The following is a 26,454-nucleotide window of genomic DNA, read 5'->3' as shown; positions in this document are numbered from 1 at the left end:
AACGGTATGCGAGAAAGTTTTGGAGAGACTACTCCCACTGGTTAAAAAAAAACACTCTGTATATTCCCTTGAACTTGCTCTTTTCCTATTCTTTAGTCGTTTCAAAACCGAGACAGATTTCTTTTGAAGTGCAAAGAATGTTTCTTTCAGTCTGTAAAGCAACATGAAGATTCTTCGGCTCGCAGATATGGGCATTACATTGTTTTACAAAGAGCGTTTTTTTTTTCAAGTTCTGATAAACCATAAAAAAAAAGTAGAGAACTAAACAAATCTATTACAAAAGATTACAGATAATCCTGTTTAAATTTCATCATAATAGCCTTGATTATTCGGTCATTTGTCGTACTAGAGTATTAATGTGAGATGGACTTCAACGCGCCTCATTGGACTGGAAGTTCTTTGAATTTTCTTTTAATGAAGGAATATGGAGCAGGAATGTCTAAACATTCACCCTCCAGAGTCGCAATTTTCGCATGGTGGTCGGCCAGTTCGTTGCAGGGATTCCAGCATCCACAATATTTAAATATTAATCGTAAATTATTCGGCTAAGAAACCAAATACAACACGTCAAATATAGCACACAGAAGTTGTTATTTGTCAGGTATAAGAGACCTCTGTGTTTGGAGGCTGTTTCCTGTTGTATTAGCCGAATTGGAGCTGCGTAATTGCGATTCGCAACTGCTGTAACTTCCTGCATCTTCTGGAGATTTCTACGAATAAACGTTCTTGTGATTTTCCAGAGATTGTGTTATCAACTCTCAATCTACACGAACCAGAAGCGCGGTACAATATGTAGAGAATATTCATCATCAAGCAATGAATTACAACCTCCTCAATTCCCTGAACATTGTGTCATTCAAAAAAGCTACGCTGCACGAGCAATTGCTTTTGTATTGTGGTCATGTTACTCGTCTACGAACCATAAGGTAACAGGTTCTATCTTCGCCCATACCAATCCACCACATTGGTGATCTCGGACGATGAACCTTCAACCTTCGTACAGCTGTTGTGACGCCATCTACCCACAGCCAAAGTCGTCAGACTCACTTGACGCAGCAACAGCAACCACACACGCTCGCCATAACGCTTGGCGCTTCTCAAATGGGTACAAACGCATTAGAATCAACAGCTAATACATCATTACTCAACAGCCACATCGTTCGTCTCACCTCCGACTCACTGGAGGGAGAGTCTGTGGTGAAAGCTTATAAGCCAGTTAACAGCTACGCTGCAGGAGCAATTGCTTTTGTATTGTGATCATGCTACTCAGATGCGAACCGCAAGGTCCCAAGTTCTATCCTCGCTCAATTCAATCGGCCACAAATATATGAGAAAGCAGAAAAGAGAATATTCCCTTTGGATTTTTTCACTGGTGGATTTTATTAATCTAATAACATTGAATAACCTGAATTTTTTTTATTATGCTGAATGTTCACACTAATTTAAAATAAACTTACATTTCCAAATGGAAAAATGCTCTAGATGGCAAAGATTCAATGTTATATAAATCAATAAATATAAGGCTAAAAAGATCACAATATATAAATTTTATTACATAATCCCCTGATCCTATCAGTCAAATCTGATTAAAAATGCTACACACAAACATTTAGAAAAGAGTAAGAAGTTCCACAAGATTAAATTGACCAAATTATGGAATTTTAGCAATAAATATTTTATAGACCTTTAATAATCAATATTTTATAAGATTTTAAAGCATTTCAATGTCTGCTAGAGGGAAATCCAAAAATCAACAAATGGCACTTGTCCAAAGAAGCCATTGATTGGCTTCAAATAATGAAATGGAGAACTTTCTTTTCTGTTTTAAATGCTGGTATTACAAATTTTATCTAAATACAACCAAAAGAATCAGAAAATTATTTAAAAAAATTATCTTGTAGTAATTTTTTCAGCAGTACATTTATAGGTTTGTAAAATGCAAATCTTATGAAAATTAAAGCATTTTAAAATTTAGCAAAAAATATGTACCAATCTAAAACAATTTAGAAACTGCCTATTGGACCACGATTAGAATGGATACGTTATAACTTAAGGAATTCAAAATGAAACAGAGAAAACAAAACAAAATTCATTCAACTCATTGTATTCGAAATTTAACAATCAATCACAAAATATCTCCATTTTCTTTCAAAAGGCTCTAGTCAATAATACACTGGCAAACTTATCCTAACAAAAGTTAAGAGATCATGTTCAAATGTTCAAGACAGCAACAAAAGAGCACATTAAAAACTTATATTTATTAAAAGATTTTATAACAAATAAGTTATACTAAACAGTAAAAATAGCATCTATGCTTTTCCTCTCCCAAAGGGAAAATTAAGTTATTTCTTAGTTATTTTTTTAGTTATTATTTCTTAGTTATTAGTCTAGTTAGTTATATCTTAGATGACAACTCTGAGCATTAAAAGCATGAATTACTTTATCTCACAAATTTACATTCAATTTGTTTGCAAATCTACTACATTTTGGCTACCATAATTAGTGAAGCCGTAGTATATGTTCATTTTAAATTTAAAAATAATTCATCAGGTACCTACTTGAGACATCATAAATTCTTTTATGCTTCTGAATTACAAAAAGTGTTATAGTCAGTTCAAAGAAATGGAGCTCACAATGCTTGCAGGATATCAAAGCAATGCCAGGTAGAATTTTTTTAGCTTAAAAAAAATACGACAGCTTCGATAGTCACAGAGGCCAGAATTTAAAAGCTTTGCAGACAAACCGATTGTTATCGTGCTCTTGATATTCAATGTGTCCATTTGAACACTAATTAATTAGAGCAGTATGTTACTTCCTGCAAGAACACCATATAGAAATAAAACAATAAATTAAATGCAGCAAAAAACCACCTCTTTATTCTTATTAATATATTACTGATGCTTAATGAAAACATCAGGAACTGTCAGTATTTCAGCACCATCATCAGTAATTAGAATTGTATGTTCAAATTGGGCACTCCTGCTGTCGTCTTCAGTCTGTGCTGTCCATCCGTCTTCTAATATCACAATGTCAGGTGAGCCTTCACATATAACAGGTTCTAAATGGAAACAGAAAAATTTAATAAACAATAATTTTTTAGTTCAAGATCAATATCAAATATAAGATCCAATTGAATTGGCAGATTATGTCTTCTAAAGACCCACAGGCAATCTAACGTTCAGAAATATGGATCTTTTCTCTTTCAATAACTCGATTTCATTTTTATTTAATCTTTACAGAAGCAGATTTTAAGTAGCACATATTACAAAAGAAACAAAATATCTTGGGTGATCTTCAAAACAACTGGTATCAATAAGCAAAACTAAACTTAAAAGTAATTTTAAACAAAATGGGAAATTTAAAAAAAATATATGAAGCAAACTAAAAAACTTTAAACCTATTTTAAATATTCAATTACAATGTTTGCTAGGCTGTTGACTGGTGAATCATTCAACTAGATGCAAATAAAAACTGATCAACAAACACTTTCAAAAACATGAAAAAAATAAATAAATATAAAATACTTAATTGAAATTTGAATGTTTTCAAATATAGGAGCCTTGTAAATCAAATGAAAGCATAAAATTAAATTATCTTGGAAAAACTATCCAATAAAATTCCAAGGGCCTACAAAAATTTCAGAGCTTTTAGGCAGGTACTTACTTTGTCTATTTGATAATCTAGCCCTAATTTAATCATGACAAATTTATATACACTTGGGATTATACAGTTTTGCAGGTCCACCAAAAGAAAGGGTGAGAGGTACGTTTAGTTATGTTTATGTTCTGTTTCAAAACAGGGTTAATTCGAGACAGACTTTTAATTTTGAATCACAGTCAGATGATGAGGATGATATCTGAGCAAACACCTTTTCACTACATTTCTATTTCACATCAAAAGGATGACATTTGGCCCTGGCAGATATAGCATGTAACAAACTCACTTACACATCAGTTCATTATTAGAATCAAATTTAATTTATTTTTTTAAATCTGAAATGCCCTAATCCTGAAGTCCAGGATCACGCTTTCCCCATATAACTACGGGAAAGAAAAAAAACCCCTTATTTCCAACTATTAGTCACTGCAGTCATAATTTATACGGAGACAGGATGGCAGGGGAAAGAAAATTAAATTCCAAGTTGCAACTTGCAGGAACAGCTTTTTTGACCTAAGGTAAGGTTGGATCTTTGCTACATTTTGCAATAAATTTACATTATCGAAATTTAGGTATCGAAATTTCGCTCTCCTCTCTCAATATTCTCAATAAGTCAGATAAAAAAAAATTAGAATTTCTTGATTTGCCATGCATTGGAATAGAAAAACCTTTCTTGAATTCAACTTTTTGGCAAAATTACAAAATGTTCACAAGATATTAATGGCAGTAGAATGGACCATAATTACAGGTACAAGGAGTGCGAGATTGTTTTATGTTTGATAATGTAAGAATACAACAGCTATACAAATATCAATTTTCCATACCAAGAACATAACTATTTTACATATAAGAATTGCAAAAACACAATGGATGATATAATAATATCTCCAGCAGATTAATTTAGATCATCCAGCTGTTGCTGAAGATTCCAAAACATTTGTGGTGTTAATTCCTGTCTCCTGTATAACTCCAAACCACACAGATAAACATTTATTGATTTTCAACATTATCATATCAAACCCCTTTTCAAGTCACAAAATGACCCCCCCCCCCATAAATATAAAAAAAAAATATCGATGTAGATTTCACTTACGCTTCAAGGACCAAACCAGAAATCCGATATTTTTCTGCAGATCTTGAGCTCAACAAAATGAAATTCAAAAAGTTTTCAAAGAATTTAGAAACCCTGTATTTAAGTCAATAAACTTATTTTTAATACTTTGTGTGTTTTAACCAAACAAATGTAGTCGTGCCACAGGATACACAAGTATTTATTTTTAACATTAATAAATAATATAGATATAAACTCAATTTAAAATAGACACAAACAAGAATATAATACATTTTTTCCAAAACAAACTAGGAAGATAGCTAAAAAGAATTTTCTCTCAGGCGTAGCACCATCTAATTATTGTAAAAAAGAAGTAATCGTGTATCTGTCAGGGGGCAAATAGAATGTTAAAAATAACTTACAAAATCTCAAATTTTATACCCCATCTTCCCAAATCATATTGAGAGCATTAAACTTTTAAATAAAAAATATTTTGCTCTTCTAAAATTTGCTGCTTGAAAAAATGCTTCAAGGAAAGTTAAGCAATCAATTGATGCCTCTTACAGCCAACCAACATTAACTGTCTTAAAATAATAAATCGTAATTCAGATAGCTTTAGTCCCAGAAGAATATAATTTTTTGTATTTCAAAAGTTAATGTGTCAAGACTAATCAACTAAATAAAACTAATGGACAAGGGTATTGTATAGCAATTTACACTTCATAATTTTTTCAGTAGTACATTCATGGACTCAAACAACATAAAATATAATAATTTGCATCATTTAGAAAATTTTACCAATTGGATATTTATACCTATCTGCACCAGTTCAGAAATTGGCTATTGAATCACCATTAAAATAGACATCCTGTTTCTTAATTTTAAATTAACATTCATTTCTGTAAAAATTTTTAAATTCTTTGAAATAAAAATGATTTACCAAAACTAAAAATTATGGAAAAAAACTTAATTATGATAACTGCACATTAACAAAAGTTTGATTAAAATGAACACATTATATGTTTTGCCTAAGCTTGAAGTGAAAACTGCAATTTTTTAAAATTATTTTTTTACATGTTGTTGCTGTTATTGTCCTAACTGTTATTTTGAAGAAGAAAAAAAAAAATATATATATATATCTATCAAACAAATTATAATAAAAGATGCAATTTAGTTTGCAATAAATACATTACGAATAATTTTAAATAATACAATAATTGACAGTATAGTAAGACTCATAGCAATAATAATAAAAAAACCTAATCAACAGAATGATACTTTTTAAGTGTAAAGCAAACTCTACTTCAGAAGAACTTATTTTAATTAAAATAAATATCCTTTTTATTTTGTAATTTCTGAAACCAATATAAGGATGAAAATCATTAAAGATATATAATACCTATAGTAAATATCATTCCTTTCAGCATCTGCCCCTCTTCTTCATTTTCTGTAATAAAAAAGAGAATGAGTATAAACAAATAAGGAAGTAGAGAGAATATCAAATAAAAGTAGATTCACAAATCAAACAAAATACTTCCATCTAAAACAAAGGTTCATTGTATTTTAAGAATTTCAAATTGAAAATTAGAATACTGAATTACAAATCAGATCCAAATTATATCACTAACTTAAATAAGAAAAATGTTGTCCCAAATCTTTAATTCTGAATTACAAAATTTACATTATTTTTTAGTCCTGAAAAGTCTAATATTCAATAACAAAAAAGTTCCCTTATCTATATCAAATTCTAAATAGTTGAAAAACAAGTTATTAGATGATGCTAGAAATTTAAATATTATGATTAATGACCTGAAGAAATTAATGCCCTGTTTACTTACAAATTAAACATAACCATTCCATCAAAAGCATAAAAGTTCATTGTACTTTAAAAACTTCAGATTGAAAATTAACTGAATACTGAATTACAAATCAAGTATAATTTCTATAACTACATCACTAATTTAGATTAAAAAAATGTTAAGTCCCAAATCTTCAATTTTGAATTATAAAATTTACACTATTCTTTAGTCCAGAAAAGTCCAATATTCAATAATATAGGAGTCCCCCCCATCTATAATTTTATTAGTTATTGAATACCACTGATTTGGGAAATGTAATAAGTGCTAAAACTGATCTGAAATTTATCTAGCATTCTTTTTTAAAGTTCAATTTAAATTATTGCAGTCTTTAATAAACAGAACTCAATGTTCTTAGTTTCAAATTAATACAGGAGCAATATTAAAAAAGCACAAATAATATTGCAGACACAAATTTTGTTAACCCTTTAACAAAGGAAAATCTATTCTACTGAACCGAAACAGATTTTTTTTTTCAATTCCAAAGAAAATAGAGCACATCTTTTAAACACTGCCTTTTCTGCAATAATTTGATTGTTATAATGATATTAAATCAATCTAGCGAACAAAAGTTTTAGGAGATTCTAAAAACTAATGTTTATTTTTTTGGTATAAATAAAAACATTATGACAAAGATGTCATTTTAATAGGTAAATTTTAAAGATTGTTGAATTAATGTATTTCAAAGTTTGAACTACTACTAAATTTTTCATCAAAATTACAACTCTTTATCATTTCTTGTAGCAATTAGATTTGAATAATGGGATTATACTATTCTGTGTTCAAAAGTTCTATATCATCTTAAGGACTAATTTTGAGTCGTTTTGGTCATAAGTTTGAATGTTTAGAAAATATTAAATCATTATAAAATCTTAAAAGAATAGGGGCACTTTTAACTTTCTCACATATGAAGTAAAGAGAAAGCATTGTAATTAGCAAAAAATTCGAACTCAAGATTTTGATGAATCTCCTTGTTTTATATCTTTTTAGCAGAATAATTTATGATTAATATATAAATATTATTTTATTTTTCAAGGGAATCATTCGTTCATCGCTTTTGAAATGTACACAAGACGATTCGTTTTTTACTTTCTCATATACATAGCATATAGAAAGCACAATAATCATTAAAAAAATCCAAACTCGAGATTTTGACAATTTTCCCTGTTTTAGACCTTTCTGAGTTTGAAAAATGCATTTTAGGAAAATGTCTGTCTGTGACAACGACAACTCAAAAATGCTTTGAGTTACACAGATGAAATTGCATATAGGGTCTTTATAGCAAATTTGAAGATTTTTAACAAATTTTGAGCACTCAGAGAAATCCAGCTGTTCAAATAAGTTAACATGATAACTAATAATATATCAAATATAATGTGTAAATAATGTATCAAATATTTAACCAAATCTCACAATCGGTTCACCATCTGTTAATTTGCATTTTCAGAAATATGCAACTGCGATAACTCAAAAACAGAATTACTTAAATAAATCAAATTTGGAATAGAATTTTGTGACTATAAGTGTAATTTTGTGTCAAATTTTTGTTTCTATTAGTTGGGAAAAATGCGTCTAAAACAAATTCGATTTTTGGACACTATTAATTGCATCCAAAGGATTATTCGCCCAAAAACTTTCCAAGGATGACACATTCAAATTTAGTAAAAATGCTATATTCACATCAATATTTCATGACTATTGCATGCCAGTGCTATGCAGGACATTCTCTAGGATAACACCTATATTAGAGAGTATGCAAGAAAGTTTGGAGAGACCACTTCTGATAGTTGAATATAGGAAGCATTAAAATGAATTCAAGACATTTGCATTAGATTAAACTTAGATGGTCAATTTTGAAGATATAGTGTAATGTGATAAGTTTTCATATAAAAATAGATGCTAATGCTATCCTAAACTATTTGTGAATTTGCATTTAAGTTTGACAGAAGCTGAATTTGTTACAATTAAAACCCAACAAAGTGACGATTCATATGTTCATATGATTTATTTTACTACATCTAATCTATATCCAAATTTGTTACAACTCTTTGAAAGCACCAAATACCACAGCAAATGAGTCGTAATTCTTGCAAATACATTAAACTTTCTTAAAAAGGCATAAAAAGATACATATAAAAATGAAATGGAGTAAGTATGTGTTACATATTATCAAAAATAATATTTGAATTATTGACATTCATTAAATGAAACTGACTTTATCTGCATTCAGAAATACTTTAAGACACCTTAGGGAATATACACATATTATAATCAAATGTGCTACATATTGTTATATCATCAATTCTCAAAACAAATTGTTTTCAATGACCAAATAATAAAATCTATGTAAAAATATATAATCAGGAGAAAAAAAATAACCAAGAACTGCAAAAAGTAATAAAAAAATTTCACACACCATAATGTAAAATGGAAGGTGGACAGTGAAAATATGAACCAATGCCATGACCACAAAAGGCAGGAACAACTGAAAACCCATGACTCACTGCAATTTTACTGTAAGCAAGTTTTAAAAAATTAAAAATAAGCATGTAATTATGAAATGATTGTTTGTATAAGTAAATGTTGTAAAGAAAAGAATTAAACATATAAAAGAACTAAAATAGCCAAAAACTATAATAGTTTTTTTTTAAAATCATCAACATATACAAACAGAAAAGTAAAAAAATAAACAGAAAGCTTAAATAATCAAAGATTATTCTACAATCTTAAAACTCACCAGCATCCTATAAATTGACAAAAACTATATAAATGAATTACTTGCATTATTCATTTTGGTACCAATTACTGATTAAGGTTACTGATTTAATTATTTATGTACAAATTTCACAGATATTTTTAACAATTTTCATACTAATTTAAAATTCTGTTGTCTTTGCATTCATTTATATGAAATTGTTTACATTTATGGGAAAAGGTCCACAAGCATCAGTATTCTCCTGGTTAGAAATGAAAAGTTTTAATAGAATGTATATCTTTCCAAGTTCCTCAGCCATATCCAAAATTATGGTGGCTGATGTTTTCATAACTAGTTGTTTCCTTGTACATTATCCAACCATTTATCGTGGCCATATCTAGAATATATAACTTAAACTGGACAATATTTGGATGAGGATTTCACTTATTATTTTCTGGCCATCTGATTTAAAATATTAACTTCATATTTTGCCACATTTTCAAATATCTTTTTTTGGCATATTAAGTCTTTTTTTTCGGTAGATATGATTACTAATGTCAAGTGTAGGGTACTCAGATAAAAAAATGTTTCTATTTGCTGATAAGACATAAGAAGTGTATTGCCGTAATTAATAATTTAACTACAATACAGCTTCATTCTCCCTTTTTAAAAAAATGAAGTATTAAATTATTTTTCTTTTTGAATAATGCCTATCCTTGTGGTTCACATTCCTGTCCCTTAATTCAGTGAAGTAAAGAAAATATCTGTTGTCAGAATTCTACAAATGTTGTAATAAAGTTTCATCTAATGAAAAGCTGCCTGCTTACCTACCATTTCTCCAACTGCTCTAATTTCATTTGTGCCCATATAGAAATAACCATTAAAAAATATCTTGACGGTAAAACAGAAGCAAATCAAAACTTAATTTTGAATTTATTTGGCTAATCAGGTATATAATGAGTAAATCAGCATTGCGTCTCCATGAGAATAATTGTTTATCCACAGTTTATAACTCATCACACAGGTTTTATAAATGTATTTCAAACATCTGAAATAAGGGTAAATGGACCTGCTTGTAGTCTTTGGGATCTAGTTGACTCCATGTCAAAGCATTAATACCTTCATAATTTCCAGAAATCTGACCCCAGCCATTATTTCAATGAAGGTAGTTAAGTCCCGTGATTTTGAACGTTAACTCAAAACAGATAGATCTTTTGCGACTAAAGCCCCAAGAGCATATATCAGTAAAATGGAAGTATTTTACTTATTAAGTGACAAACAAAATTTTGGATTACGGAATTTCTTGCTGGCTTCTTCAGCACACTTTAAATGTGATGAAATATTTTTCAATTGATAAAAATTCTGTATTATTTTTTGCTGCCATTAATTGTTTTTCTTTTTTGCCTTCAAAGTTAATCCTGCTATTTCTTGTAAAATATTCAGCTGGGGACATCTCCTTATAATATTTGATGAAATATTTCCTATTTTCTAAATAGAATAATCATCTGCAACTTTTTTTTCCATCTCTTTCATTTTCCACACCTTGAATGTATCATCTTCACACTCAAGTTCTGTTTGGTTGCCTCTAACTGTTTTCTCTAATTTGAATACCATCAATGAATTCACTTCTGGAAACTGTTCAAGTACCTGGCAATGAAATATTTCATTGATCTAAATTTTTAATTTCATTTGTGGTTTAAGGTTTTGCAAACTCCAAATCGGATGATTCAGATTCCCCTTTCTAGCAGTATATGAATGATCCAGTCTTCGTCATATAAATCAAATGTCTTTTTAGTAAATTAGTAGTAAAAGATTATTAATGTTATTTTTTAAATGATATTTACTGCTTTTCATTGGAAAACCATTCTTCGTGTTCTTTCAAATATTGTTCGAAAAAAATTGTATAGATATCAGCCGGATTTAAACTGTACTTTAAAGTACTTTCAATAAATAAAGGGTTAATATTTCACAGACTTCAATTCAGATGACTTGGATTCACTTGTGTATTATGAATGATCCAATCTCTGTCATATAAATCGGATGTCTTTTCAGTATGGAATTTTTATCGAGTTCAATTTCTGGATTGGAATTTTCATCACAACAACTTTTAAAAGCTTTCAGCGTTACTTCTGTCATTAGATATTTTCCACCAATGCTTTTATGTGACATGATGCACAGATAAGAGTGCTGAAATTATTCAAAATGAAATGAAATTAGGTATAGCTGTATCTGTTGCAAGGCAAAATTAATAATATAAAAGGAAAAGTGCGGTCAGACAGTGCGCAAAAATTCTTAACAGATATTTTATTCAACTCTCCTCACCATCCCACCATCCCACTCATTTTCACTTCTGTGAAATGTATAATTTCAACAATTACACCTTTACAATTACATCAATTACACCTTTACAATTACATCAACATATGGAAATAGATAAAAAAAAATCAAATAAATAATGCAAAGAACGAAACTTTTTTTGGATACGATCAGAATGACCAATAGCTATAATTGTGTAGATACACACAAATTGACAATTTCTAATGTACAATAATATCGACAAAAAGAATGATTTTTAAATGGATGAAAATAAATTTATGTAATATTCACATATAATAAATTTATGTAATATTCAAAGTTTTAAAATATCAAAATTATTGATAAAAAAATAAAGTCAAATTCAATTAAATTAGGTTTCCAATAAAAATTATTGCTGCCATAATTCTAGAGTTAATAAGAGCTTACATATATTAATTATAAGATCTATAAATTAAAAGTATTTGTTGGTGAAACACTAGCCTGAGTATATGGTTAAAAAACACACTTTTTTTAAATAATGATTCTTTTTTCAGAAGCTATCCCTCCTCCCCAGTTTGTACATTAGAAAACAAAATGAACATATACAGCTTAATGAAATTGAAAGAGAAATTAAAACTTAGTTAATCCATAAATTTAGAATATATATATGTTTTGAATAAATATACTTTTCCTCACTATATTTACTTTATTATATTGTAGAATCATAGTTATAAAATTGCATCTATATTAAAAATGAAAAAAGACATTGTCAAAGTAAAAATAACCTAGGAATTAAAATAAAACACAAACATTCCAAGTTTATTCTATATTTAGAAGTATGTTTCATTGGAAAAAAAAACATATACAACATAAGGAAAACTTGCTTAATAATGGTTTAGAAATGAGAATCTTAATTTGATAACAATGGATTTTATAAAATAATTTCAATATGGATTTGGATATGCGGAAAGTAATAAAGTTATAGCATGAACATAAAAAAAAGTTCTGAATACAAGTAATTTCAGTTTAAAAAAATAGTTCTAGTATGTTCTGTCATAATTTAATGCAACAAATTAAATAATTTAATTTAGACAAAAAAAGTGTTCACAGTGAAAGATTTTTGCGACATAACTGTTTTAAAATATAACTTGGAAAAAAGAAAACCACAATTAAATTTTTAGAATCATAAGTATAAAACCAGTATTTGAAAGAAAAGTAAATAAATAAAATTTTCTAATTTAAGACCAACATTTCATTTTATACAGTTAAAAATATCAATTAAATATTCCATATAAGAAACATGATTATTTACAAAACATATTAACTTTACCTAATTGTTTTACCTATTGCTGAAAAATACTGTTTATGATGACATATTTTGATTGCTTCTTGCAGACACAAAGCAGTGACTTTGACTAACTTCTTGGCTTTTTCATCAACATTGCCGACTAAACAGGTTGAAGCACAATCTCCATGGAAGCCTTTATAGTATACCTAAAATAACACTAATAAATATGAATAAATCTGAAAATATAAAAGAAAAATAACAAAACATGGAAAATGAATTAATATATAAGAATAATAATTGCAATTAAACAGGATTTATAATACACAATGAGATTGTAAGTAGGTCAGTAAACAAATGAAGAATATTTACTTTATTGATTTTTATTTATGTTTGGATAAGGAATACATTGCAAAGTAAATATAGAAAAAATAAATAAATGCATATATCAGCCATTTACAAAATTTTAAAAAGAAAGCCATTTTGAAATCTTTTGCTTTTTCCCCCTGATATATATTATATATATATATTTGTAATGTAAGGAATTCAAAAAGAAAAAAATTCTAATTTTTCTATATTAAGAAAAATGTACATAAATTTTTTAAACAATTTTCTAAAAATTGTTTTCACAATTTTTTCATAATATTTTTGGGGAGAATTTGAATTTTTTTGACAATTATTAAAATCATGGTTGTTTAACATAATCAGACCAGAAGACAATCACATAGCAGATGATCAGAAAAGAAATACATTTTAATATTTACCATACAAAATACACTAAATTATACAGAAAATTATGTTATTATACGATAAATGCTTAGAAACATAATCCAAAATCTTATTGTTTTACACAGCATTAGATGAAAGAAATATGCATGAAGTGATTCTTTTTCTCTTTAATGCTCACATGTTTTTTTTTTTTAAATAAAAAGCAGGCCATATTGTGGCAATGTTGGATTTAGAATCTACTGTAATTTAAAAGAAAATTATAAATTAAGTGATGTTAATAAAGGATTAACCCATTTGTTAGATCCCATAATATTGTATTTAGAACTAAATGCAACAATTTCTATAAACTGTACTTACACTAATATCTACACTTATTATGTCCCCATCTTTCAACTTTCGATCATCAGGAATACCATGACAGGCAATGTTATTCACTGATGTACAAATGGACTTTGGAAAACCTCTGTAGTTTAAAGGAGATGGATAAGCCCCATACTTGATGCAGGTGTCATGAGCAATAGCATCTAGCTCATCTGTAGTCACATCAGGCTGTACAAGTTAGGGAGGGTGGAAATGAAAATATATTTGTAATCCAATATGCACTATAAATGTTTTATAATGTTATACAGTATACAAATGTTTGGACATATAAAAAGTAAAATAAATAAAAAATAAATTGTATATTTTCTTCCTATGATATTCATAGAATTTTTTTCCAACTAATATATTTTTTTTAACGTTTTTACCAGTTTTTGTACTTTTTAAGAATTGATGTTTGTGTATTTTATGCTTAAATATATGCCTCTGACATACATAATCAGCAGAAGGGTGCGTAGACAAATTTTATCTTAAAAATAAGCACTTTATAAATAAGTATCATTAGGAAAAAAGCACCTATAGAAAAAAAATAAGAGCCAATCTGATTGTAGTATTTTTCATTTAAAGAACTGAGTTTATTGAAATAAATTAAATTGAGATTAAGAAGTATAAAAGTATCCAATTTTATACAAATAAAACTGGATATTTTTTCTCTAATTTAATAAAATACTAACAATATTTCTTGAATGTTTTTTATGAACATTGAAACCAAATAATTTAAAATGGTTTTTAAACCAAGTTTTGCTTGAAAAATTTTCTTAAAGAACTTTCATTGCAAATCTTAAATCATTTAATTACATGTCAGTTAGTAGTACATATTAAGGGGAGGAGGGAAGGTTACACCAATACTTTATTAACATTTCAATAACATGAAAAAATGTTAAAATCATAAGTGAATAAAACTAGAATATAAAAATCAAGCTAATTTTATTAAACATGTCAATAAAATATTTTTTTACAGGTTTTCCCTAACCCGTTCAAATTTTTCACTAATAGCTTTTAAAACTCATTAAATTTTATCAAGCTGGAAACTTTTTGAACAGGTGCATCAGCTTTATATTCAATTTTAGAAATTTTCTTTCTGAAGAGAAATTCTTTTTCCATGCAGAAAACAAGAAATCGGAGACCAAGTTCCTTCATGTCTTTTCATATTTTTTCACCATCTGTTCCCGCCAAAATAGACAATATTTTGAATTGTTTTATTATTATTATTATGCATTTCAATATTTTTAAAACAAAGCATTGAACAATCATACTTGAAAAAAACATATTTTTATCTGATATTTCTTCTGTGGAATAAAAGACTTGCAATAATTTGTTTTCACTTATACCTGCACTAATTCTATCAATTGCAAAATATGGTGTATTATTAGAAAAATTAACCTGGCTTTAATAATTTACCAAAATAAATAATTTCAACTCGGAAATTTTCTTTTAAAACTTTAAAAAAATACAATCACAATTTTACTAACTTATATATATTCAGATGCATAAAAAGGGAAAGTGGGTCATCAATTTGACACATTTGAAGAAATAGCTTAATAAGCTCAGCAAACAATAAAAAACCAGTGGAAAATATCTTCTCAAGAGTTTATATTGTACTCGCTAAGAAAAGTGTTATCAGCCTCCTTTAATCTATAAATTAGAGACCTTAGGGAAGGCTATGAGGACTCAACTTTTTATTTCTAGAGTCCCACATATGAACATGTTATACTTCACAGTATAATAAAAAGAAAAAAAATATGTGTATTTTGGTCAGCCAATTGAATCCAAAATTTGTGACAGAAGTACAATTTTAGAAAAGGGATACCTCGCCAAATTTCATTTATCTATTACATTATTTATTACTATTTTTGTAATTGTTATGATATTTACATGCATGGGAATATACAGTCCAACAGTGGTCAACTCGTTGATAATCTGGCTATGGATCTAAAGAGCATAAAAATGTGTGCCAAATGTTATTAATGTAATTTTTAGCAGGTTCATGTTCACTTGCACTGGGACAAACAGAAAAAAAAAAAAAAAAATATTTGAAATGAATTTTGTTTAAAATTTGAGAGAAATGTATGAATTTATTATTAAGATACTTAAGATCAAAACATTTTTGAGTTATTGCTTTTATAGATAGACAGAATAACAAAAGTTTGAAGCTTAAATCATGGAAATCGAACAAAATCTCAAACCTGAATATTTTGATCATTACAGTTCTTTCTTTTTGAAATCTTTGCATATAAAAAAAGTAAAAAGAAAAAAAAAATATTGGTCTTAATTTAGTTCTAAAATGTTTTGGCAAGAGTAACAAATGACCTACAAGTAACTTAAGAGCATCAAACATTTTGCATCAATTTTATTTTTGGAAGTTTTAAATCATTTTAGCATATTCACTTTTTTTAGACATATACAAAAATTGTCTGAAGTAAAAGTACTTAAATAATTCCCTAAATGATGTTGAAATATAAGTAGAAAATGTTTTATAAAGAAGTAATGATATAGAAAGTCAATGATGAACTGAAGTTACTCTTAAAAATTAACTCGCATGGTTTTACATAAATACATAAAATTATTTTTAAAAAGAATTTTGTCCTTATCTAAACAAACGGAGAAAAAAGAAGCAGCAAGTAAATAAAAGGAACATGCTTTCTATACACTATCAGTATTTCCTTAATAGTTTTAGCTTATAACTAAAGGAGATTTTGGAATAATATACTTTTGTTGACCCAAGCAAAATTGCAACTAATAGAAGAAAATGAATACTTGTCAGTTTTTAAGGTCTTTCTGGGAGTTTTCTATTGTAGTGAATATAAAGTTGAATTAAATGCATTTTGTATTTCTATTTTTGAATTCATTTCAGCAAAATACTCTATAATGAATTATAAAATTCTATTCTAAGTCATTACTATATTCACCCACTAAAAAAAAAATAGAATATTAGGATATTTATGTTGTATTGATGTGAATCGCATGTTAACGGTTTAAAATATTTCAAAATTCATTAGAATCTGCAGTTGAAAGTCTAAAGCAAATGAAAGATTTTCTAACATTTTAAAAATTAATGTTTAAATAAAACGATATTTTAATTTTATAATTATATATTAAAATGCAAAAAAATCTATTATTTAAACAAAAAAATAATTTTTATTATTATGCAAGTATTTTATAATTTGCTTTTCACAAATGCTATGCAATATTTAGAAAACATATTATGAATCCTAGAATTCAATTTTTTTTACAATATAAATTCATAATATCAATATCTGTTTGAAGAAGGGAATTAATCTAGTAACTGTTTTTTGGAAGAAATAAAAACTTCCTACTACTCTAAATTATTATTTTTCTTACTTAAAATTTTATATGATTTTTTTATTTCAGAGCTTTATTAAACAATTTTTGTTACTTGATTTAGAACTAAGAATTATTGTTAATATATTACAAATCTGCGATAAGAAAGAGAATTTCAATTTGTGTAGTGCTAAATCCCTTTTTCAAACTGCTGATTAAAATTGATCATAAAAATTTATGATATAATAATAGAAATCAGATATACCTCATACTTTTATAAACTTTTCCACTTCATGCAGAACAATTCTAGCCAAAGAACAGGACTGTCTGATATTCTCAATACTATTCTTACTTAAAATTTCAATATTATTAGGTTCTATTTCAATTCCAGTATCATAATATGATGGCTTAAGAATATAATCTGGGATCTGCCTTTTTGTACCAACTTCACCTGGAGTAACAACTTCATAAGTTCTTTTATTTTTAAACCATGATTTGGGATTTCGAGAAAAGCTTCGAAAAGTTACATGCTTCCATAATGACTTCATATATCCAGAATTAATTATTTCATCTTGATATCTATTGCAGTATGAAACAATACCTCTTTGGAAACAAGATTTTTGATTCTTACAAAAAATATCTCTAGTACATTTAGAGAGACAGTGTGGGAAAATATTCGCAGCCATAGTAAAAAATATTCTTGGTATACCTGAAATATAAAAATGCAAAGTAATATAGAATTAGAATATTCAATAAGTTTTATACATATTATTATTTGCTTTTCAGTGATGATTATCATACCATAAAAAATTACCTTTTAGAGTTCTCATTGTTCAAAATACATAATATTCATAATTTTTTATAACCATACGTCTACCAATATAATTTAATGCTAAGCTTCAAAAAATTTTTATTGCATTAAAAAAATCTAATCAATAATAAAAAAGTTTTAAAGTTTAAGCAAATATTTAAATGAAATAAAACTGCATTAATACAGCCTCACATCAATCACAACTTTTATATTTTCTAGAAAATTTAAAATGGAAATATCAATTAGTTTTCTAAGTATAAACTTCTCCAAGTTTATTCAAGTACATTAATATAATTCAAACATATTAGTTTTACTTCTAGAGGAACATAATTTAAGTAATACTATAATTTCTATCTATTTAAAGAGGCTAAAATAAAAGCAGTTTGCCTATACACAGTCTATATATCCTTATATTTTAATAAAACTTTTATGTATTTTTTAAAACTATTTAAAACTTCACATGATCATAAAATGATTAAGATACCAGATTGACACTGTCCATTGAATTCCTTGCTAGATTGCAATCTTAAATTACATTACTCTATCTTCATATTTTTAACTAATATTTATATTGAACAGAATCACTAGAAATAAATGTTTCAGTACTAATATTATTTAAAAACTCAAAGTCAATTTATGGTTTATACATTAAAATAACAAAAATTTATAAAATGTTTGCCAATGATATGAATAGGTTAATAGTATATGATATATGCAAGCATAAATCCGTTTTCCGTTCATAATAAATATGATCCGAATGCAACATTGAAAAAATTAAGAAGGTACTTTTTTATGGGATAATATGGAAACAATTTATAATAATAGTTTTTCCGAATTCATACATTTAAATAAATAATAAGGATATATACCGTATCGGAGGAGGCAATACAAAAATAAATTTGACCAGAAAAGTATTTTTAACTTTGCACGTTCAAGCAGAAAAATATCTCATCTAGTTATCACATTTTAAAATTATTTCAGTGATTATTATTATACGAATTAACCAACTCCACAACCACTGTTAAAGACGAGCTTGTTTCATTTCATTCAGGTTCCATTTGAATGTGATGCATGCTAAATTTTCAGTGGTTATCATATAAAGTATTCATCATTGGCACTCACCAAAACTGTCTCAATTCAGTCAATCACGAAGCGACCTATTGCACGCACTAGACCACACCTACTTCAGAAAGATCATGTGTTCTATGGGTTAGGCTGACGAGGTGCCCAGGTAAGGACAGTCTACGCAGTAATACTTGGCATTCAGTACGTTGCCTTGATTGTCTTCGAAGGGCTCTGGAGATGTTAGATCACGTGTTCTTCGTCCCAGCAAATATATGCCAGTGTCCCATTGGAATCATGTGATCCTTCCGCGGTAGGCGTGGCCTACTATTGCGCGCAATAGCTGGCCTTGTGTGAAAGTTGAATCGGATTCGAAAACGGATCATATCAAAGGGTCTATTTCGCAGGAGATTTACCTTTCAAAGAACCTCTCGTTTAATTCGTTTTCTCAAAATTGACGTGTGGATCACTTACTTTGCAGAAATTCTTCTAATTTTCATTAATTATTTTATGAAAATTATTATTATTTATTATTTTATTTATTATGTAGACATTGAGATTTTGTTAATATAAATTGAAGCATATATACTCGTTTGCATAATAAATAAAATAAATGAAATTTGTGAATAACCAAATTAACTAATATTTTATTATGGAATAAAAAAAATTATCAGTTATTTCAATTATTACAAAATTATCAATTATTATGTTATTTCACGGTTTATGATTTCTATTTCAATGAATACAAATTTCTAATTATTCAAAAAAAGTTAAAAAGAATGCCTCTTTTTTTTATATTTTGAAATTTGTTTAGGCACGTCTTTTATATTTTGTAAAGAATTATTTCTTTTTAATGAAATTACTAAAATAAGACATGAATTTGTTTTTCTTTACTTAGAGAGACATTCAGAAAATTGCCTTTATATTTAATGAAGCTTTGTACTTCAGTGTTTCAAAGTTCATTAAAATTTATTCTTGTTTATTAGATTACTTGTAATGTTTGATTTTTGTTTCATACTTCATGATTTTCATTTCAATGAATACGAATTTTTTATTACTGAGAAAAAGGTAAAATTAATATACTACATCTTTATTTACATTTTTTATTTAATTCATATCTTTAAATTTATTTATGTCTTTTCAAGTATTTTATAAAAGAATCAAAGAAATTACCCAGAAAATTACCTTTTCTGTAATAAAACTTTTTTGTTGTATGTTAAATTAATACACCTCATCTGTTAAAGCTGCCTAAGAAAAACACCGTTTTCTTTCGTTTTTTATATTAAAATAGAAAAACGATATCCCACCGGTAAAAAAATTCAAACTTGCTTTATTCCATCTTGGGATTAATCTACAAGCTGCCATCTACAAAATGAGACAGCAAAAAATATTTCTTAAATAACGTTGCCATTCTAAAATAAATAAATAAATAAAATAAAATATTAATACATTTTCAACATCATCCACATTTATTAAATATACAGTAGATTTATTCAATATATTTTTCACTGTAAGATTAAATTGGATAATTAATTAATTAATTCAGACTTTAATTACCTGTTGTTCCCAGAAATGGGATGATTCAAACCATAATTTACAAAGATGTGTTTTGGACTTCAGTATAAAATACCACAATATAAGATAATATTTCATTATGAAATAAGGCATAGGCATTTTCTATTTCTTTTTAAAGCTAAAAAAAATGTTCAGTTACTACAGTATGAATGTATTGTCACTATTAATTTACAACAGATACAAATCAAAGCTTCCCTGTAATGTTATCTAACAGTGATTAGAAATAAAAAATAATAATTTTTCGTGTTTACAGGTAAAAAGAGTTTAAAAGACCAATTCTTTATTTGTGCTAATCTGTATGAAATAAAATACTTAGGGTTCAAAGAAAACGATGTTGGTAAATGAACAGGAATAGAAATTTGAGGAAATTTTAAATTAATAATGTAAAATTTTATTAAATCAAAATAAGTTAACATAACAATCATTTTATTTTGTAGCAATATTTTAAATTCAAGCACCACTGTTGTTGAAATAAAAATAAATTAAACATACCAAATAATTTGTTGTCTAAACCAAGAAAACTACTGTATTTTACTGATGTTAAACTAAGGAATTCTTAATGTAACATTGTAGCGAAGAACTATTAAGTATGAACAAATATATGCATTATTATTTGATAATTCTAGGGAAACAACATATATATTTTTTAAGAAGTAGAATTTTAATGTTAACATATAAAAATTAATATCTTGTTTTGTTTTGAAATGCCAAAGATTAAAAAGAGAAATCTACATTTTTGATGATATTTGAACTGAAGCAATTGCAATACGTTTAATTTTCTAGATAATTTCAAATATTATAATTAGTTTCTGGCTGATGAATGATAAAGATAAAATAAAGATTTTTTTTTTTTCAGATTGGTTCAAATCATGAATCTTAATATCAAAGTATATATTGATATATAAAATATGTATACATTGATTTAGTATTATAATTATATATTGGTATTGGAAGAATTAAGTTTCCTAAGTTGAAATAAAATAAATATTCTTTTTAAATAATGCTGTATAACTATAGATTGTGTACTGTTTCTTTATATAGTTCTTGATGCTGGAAATTCACGAATCAAGAATTTATTTCCTTTAAAGATATTAAATTTTTAAAATGCATAAACTACTCCAATGATTAATTATTTCATCCTTAATCAAATTTGGCAGAACTAATGTGTATACTCAAATTAACAGTCAAACTCCAACCTTTGTATTTTTAGAAGTACCTTCGATTGATTATTCATTAAACTTTTACAGTTTCCACCTTATTATTTGAATTGTTTAAATGCGTATATCCTAGTAATGACTTATTAGTAAGTTAATTATTCTGATAATTATTGAGTTTAACATATTTAATAAACTACATTTATTATAATGAGTCTTCAGAAATAGATTGTCATAGGAGCTTTGTAAAGAACTGGCTTTATGTGGAAAGTTATGCAAAACACATACATTAGTATCCAATAAATAGTATAATGGAATCAATAATAATAGAATTACTGGTGTTTTTAGTCACAAAACATTAATCAAACTACCATTTGAAAATTGAGCATATTTATCATTACTGAAATTTGATTTCAGTACCTTATATTGAGGAAAGAAACCTCATGGTGATAGTCGTATGTTCGTTTTGCCGTCATTTGCCATGAACAGCAGTGAAAACTACAACAGTTAATACGGTTAGGCGCCAAATGTCAAGAATCCTGTAAAATATTTGGGCATATGAAAATGCACTTTGATTTTGATGGGGCAGTATGAAATGGATGAAATCAACGCCATCTAGTGCTGACTTCGGAACGCGCTCTTGCGAATAAAAATGACTCGCAAGTAAGATCTACTTGCAACTGTGGTTGCGTGAGTTTTTTAATGCAATGCTTTACACACAACTTTGCTTTAAAGAATTTTCATTATGTGTTAGAAATATTATTTATTTTCATTGTTTTGTTAATTATTTGTTCAATAAAATTAGTTGAAATTGTATTGATTATTTCAATGGAGTGTTGGTATTATTTTGAATATAACAAGCTACAAAATCATTTAAAAAATGTCATTAGTTTTTATATTTGGAAAAAGTAGTTAACTTCACAAATGATTAAATTTTTTAAAGTTTAAATAAGAGTGATCATAAATTCATTAAAACCAGTGCTATTCTAGTAAAGAAGTTTAAAAATGATCTGATAGTTAGTCTATCATTACCTTAATTAATAAAATTTAATAATCCGTGGACTTAAAAAAGTGTGATTTTTATTTTAAAAAGGAGTAAATATTATTAAAACTTTCTTATCATACTTCTAAGTCTTAAATTATTACTGCATTACAAAAATGTGATTACAATAATTTATATTCTAAATTTCCGATTAAGGGATTTTATTTAATTCAAAAATTAAACGAGGAAAGAAACACAAACTGATAAAAATGCTAAATAAGAAGTGCATTGTTCAGACAAGAATATTGAAAATGGATAGAAAGAAATTGTATATATATATATTAAATTTTATGACATTCGTCGAAAAAAAGAAGCTTGTTTTTTACATGGTTGTTGAATCATGAAATTGCAGTTATTTCTGCTACCGCAGAATAACGTATTTCCCACTAGTTCTGATCGTTGCGGCAAGTGGCGCTGCGGTCTATGTGGATTGCTATGTTAAACAAGTCTCCAATAAAAAAGAATGAAACTTCTTTTTGCCTTTCTCTGCACAAGAAACTTCGTTGTCTTATCTGTAAGACGTAATAACAACATGGTAAGCAAATGTATCTTATCTATATTTAAGAAAATGCAACGAATTCATTGGCTATAAAAGAAATCTTCTCTTTAAAATTTAGAGGCAGATCACAACAACCCAGCAGTTTGCGAAAGTAAGCAAACCGCTTAGGGACGACCTGTGCCTCTCCAAAAATTGGTACCAAAGTTTGCTTGGTGGTGCCAAGCGTTACCAAGGCACGTTATTTTCCTTACTCATTAGTTTAAGGCACGAATGTTGCTGACATTTTCAAACTTTATATACAAAATTTTTCTTTTTTAAAAGTGGTGCGTTATTTCTATTCCTATTTTTATGAACTGAATATTTGACAGAATTTAATACTTATCATCGAAAATATTATTTCAAAGTAAAAAGCGCACGAATCCAGAGTGAAAGTAAACAAAGTATTGCTACTTCAGTTTTGATTTCATTAAATACTTTTCAGAGCAAAAAGCAAACGAATACTTTTTATAAGTAATTTTTCGATAAGAAAAACGCTGAGATATTTAGTTCAAAGTGTTATTGCATTGCTATTAATAACATCATTTAAGCAAAGAAAACGTAGGTTTTTCCATCCAAACAATACAATAATAATTTTATTTCAAGAAATTATATTTAGAATTATGAAATCGAGATATTGATTCATCTTACTCATATTATTTATACTTATATTATCACTTATATTATTTAAAACTTATTGTTCCATGGCAAAATTTGTAGGATTTATTTTCTACTTCTCATACGAATATTATTGGTTTAGCACATTTTTAAAACTATATGAAGTTGAGTTTTAGTTATGTAGCAGAAATTGCTTTCCGAGGTCAAAATGGAAGTCTAAAAACTTTTAGATATGTTGAAATGACATGTTTAATGGCATCCAATATTTTTATTTTAAAATCATTTTGAAGGCTTTTATTGGGTGTCCCAAAAATGACCAACGGTTTAAAAAAATCAGTTTAAAACCACGGAAGGAGATAGAAATGTGCGGTTTGCTGCTTAAGTAACCAGGGTGTTTCTTCTAACCAATTTTCAAATATAGTTACAAAGTTCGTCAATAGATGGCGCTCTGACTAGGGAAAAACTACAAAACAATGTTTTCAAAATAATATCAGCAACAACGTGACACAGACGCCGGTCAAAACATTTTATTTGAAATGTTCTGTCAAGCAGGAGAGATGTATTGTACCACTTCCTCTACAACTTGTGGATTGTGACGATCACCTTGTCTTTCAAGAACCTCCAAAGAAAAAAATCGCATGGGGTTAAATCTGGCTAATAGGAAGGCCAATTCATGCCAGCTGGCTCATGCTTTTCTTAGTCAAGGGCACTGAGACAATCACAGAACTGTTCGTGAGAAATTTAAGCACTGCAGACTTTCGATGTGGGCGGGCATCGTCTTTCATGAACCTACAATCCTATAAAGCATTTTGAATGGCCACAAATTCAAGGAGGATGTCCAGATATTTTAGTAAAGTAATCGTCTGGCCTCCATTAAAATTTCCCAATAAGTGCTTTGGAGGAAATGGTGGCCTAAAACATGACTATTAGTGGATGTAGGGATGAAGGTAAGGTTACATGAGGATTCTTCTTTCCCGAAATGAGTCAGTTCTGCTTAATGAAACCATCGAGTAACTTCCATCCAACTTCAGCAGCACAGCGTTTGAAACCTACTAGCGTGCATGAATGGCATCAGCATTTAGAGGCTGTCGAGTCTGGACTTTGGAAAGAAACGAGTGAAAACTGTGACGCATGATTCGGTGTGCAGTCATTCGCCGTTGTCCAGTTTAACAAGCAGCACGGAGAATTAAAACTAGGGGTCGCTGTTGGATGATCTGCTAAACAAAATCAGCATTCGTCTCTGATACTACTGTGCTTGGATGGCCGGTGAAAATTTTGAAACAGTATTGTATTGCTTTCCGGACCGTTTTCTGATATTGAATGTCCTTTGATAACCCCGTTTCGTTGCAACAAAGCTGGGGTCCAGGTGATGTAATTCTAAAGCAATTAAAAGCGCTGTTCCAGTGAACAAACCATTTTTGAGTTTGGTTTAGTTTAGTTATATCAAGATCCCATTTTTAAATCAACACTGTGAACTATTTTTGAACCATACGCTGGGATGTAGAAACAATATCGATATGAAAGGGCAGAATATGTAGACAATAACATCGCCATCTATTGACAAACTTTGTAACTAATTTTGAAATTTGATGAGAATAAAATTCCTGATTATTTAAACAGAATGCAGCAAACCGTACATTTCTATCACCTTCCGTCATTTTAATTGATTTTTCAAAACGTTGGTCCTTTTTGGGACACTCAGTATAATAGATAATATATTAAGACATATATATAAGACAATGTTATTTCAGATTTTTGTCAAAATGCCATGAAAATGTGAATTATTAAATTACCACTTTTATAATTTTATAGATTTAAGATCATTATATATACTGAGAAATGTCATTGATATAATGCCTAGATGAACATCGGTGGTCCGGTGTGCGGGCTTCAAACCCGTAGCTGATGAGAATCAGAGTGGTTCAATTCCACCTTCTAGGCGATTCCTACATCATACACATTTTGTACATTGTTCGAAATAATTCCTTCATCATTGTGATTCATTTTTTTTCTGGCAAGAATAATATTATAAACCAATTACGTATAACACAGTAAAAAAAAAACATTCGTTTTTACATCTTCTGACTAAAATTTTATTATTATTAAAATCTTAGAATAATCAAAAATTGAATTTAAACAAGAAAAGAAATAGATATGATTTATGATATTACAGTTGATTGAATCATAAGTATTAATTTTACTAATAAGTAAGTTGATAATCATAAGTAATAAATTTGCATAATTCACTTTTAAAATCCAATAATATATAACAAATTTATTTGCTTTGAGTTAACTCTATACAACTAAAATCCCTTCAAAAACAACATAGTTATTTTTTTTAGTTATTTATTAGTTATTTATAGACATAAATATTTTTTTATGGTCCTTGTTGAATATGACTATTTCTTACATATGCATTGGGAGGTGAG

General features: G+C 27.8%; 1 protein-coding gene and 2 non-coding genes across 4 annotated transcripts; 1 reads left to right on the top strand and 2 right to left on the bottom strand.

Moving 5' to 3' along the window:
* Positions 1-2,854: 2,854 nt before the first annotated feature.
* Positions 2,855-19,317, bottom strand: LOC129957429 (methionine aminopeptidase 1D, mitochondrial-like). Of its 2 annotated transcripts, none has more exons than XM_056069744.1 (7): positions 19,162-19,317; positions 17,501-17,937; positions 13,926-14,117; positions 12,885-13,048; positions 8,981-9,078; positions 6,108-6,155; positions 2,855-3,058 (listed from the first exon to the last, which is right to left on the bottom strand). In XM_056069744.1, exons 2-7 carry the CDS (start codon positions 17,912-17,914, stop codon positions 2,892-2,894), a joined length of 1,083 nt encoding a protein of 360 aa, XP_055925719.1. In that variant the 5' UTR covers positions 17,915-17,937; positions 19,162-19,317; the 3' UTR covers positions 2,855-2,891. The 2 variants fall into 2 exon arrangements, with proteins under 2 accessions (XP_055925719.1, XP_055925720.1); XM_056069745.1 differs by lacking the exon at positions 19,162-19,317 and adding an exon at positions 18,909-19,151.
* A 4,171-nt stretch (positions 19,318-23,488) lies between these two features.
* On the bottom strand, positions 23,489-23,639 carry LOC129957802 (U12 minor spliceosomal RNA). Its single transcript, XR_008782905.1, has one exon. It is a non-coding gene; the product is annotated as a U12 minor spliceosomal RNA (small nuclear RNA).
* A 2,241-nt stretch (positions 23,640-25,880) lies between these two features.
* Positions 25,881-25,967, top strand: Trnastop-uca (transfer RNA opal suppressor (anticodon UCA)). Its single transcript has one exon. It is a non-coding gene; the product is annotated as a tRNA-Sec (tRNA).
* The last annotated feature ends 487 nt before the right edge of the window (positions 25,968-26,454 follow it).

The sequence above is a fragment of the Argiope bruennichi genome, chromosome 11 (assembly GCF_947563725.1).
Source record: "Argiope bruennichi chromosome 11, qqArgBrue1.1, whole genome shotgun sequence".
Lineage (NCBI taxonomy): Eukaryota > Metazoa > Arthropoda > Arachnida > Araneae > Araneidae > Argiope > Argiope bruennichi.
This window is presented reverse-complemented; position numbering and strand designations above follow the sequence as displayed.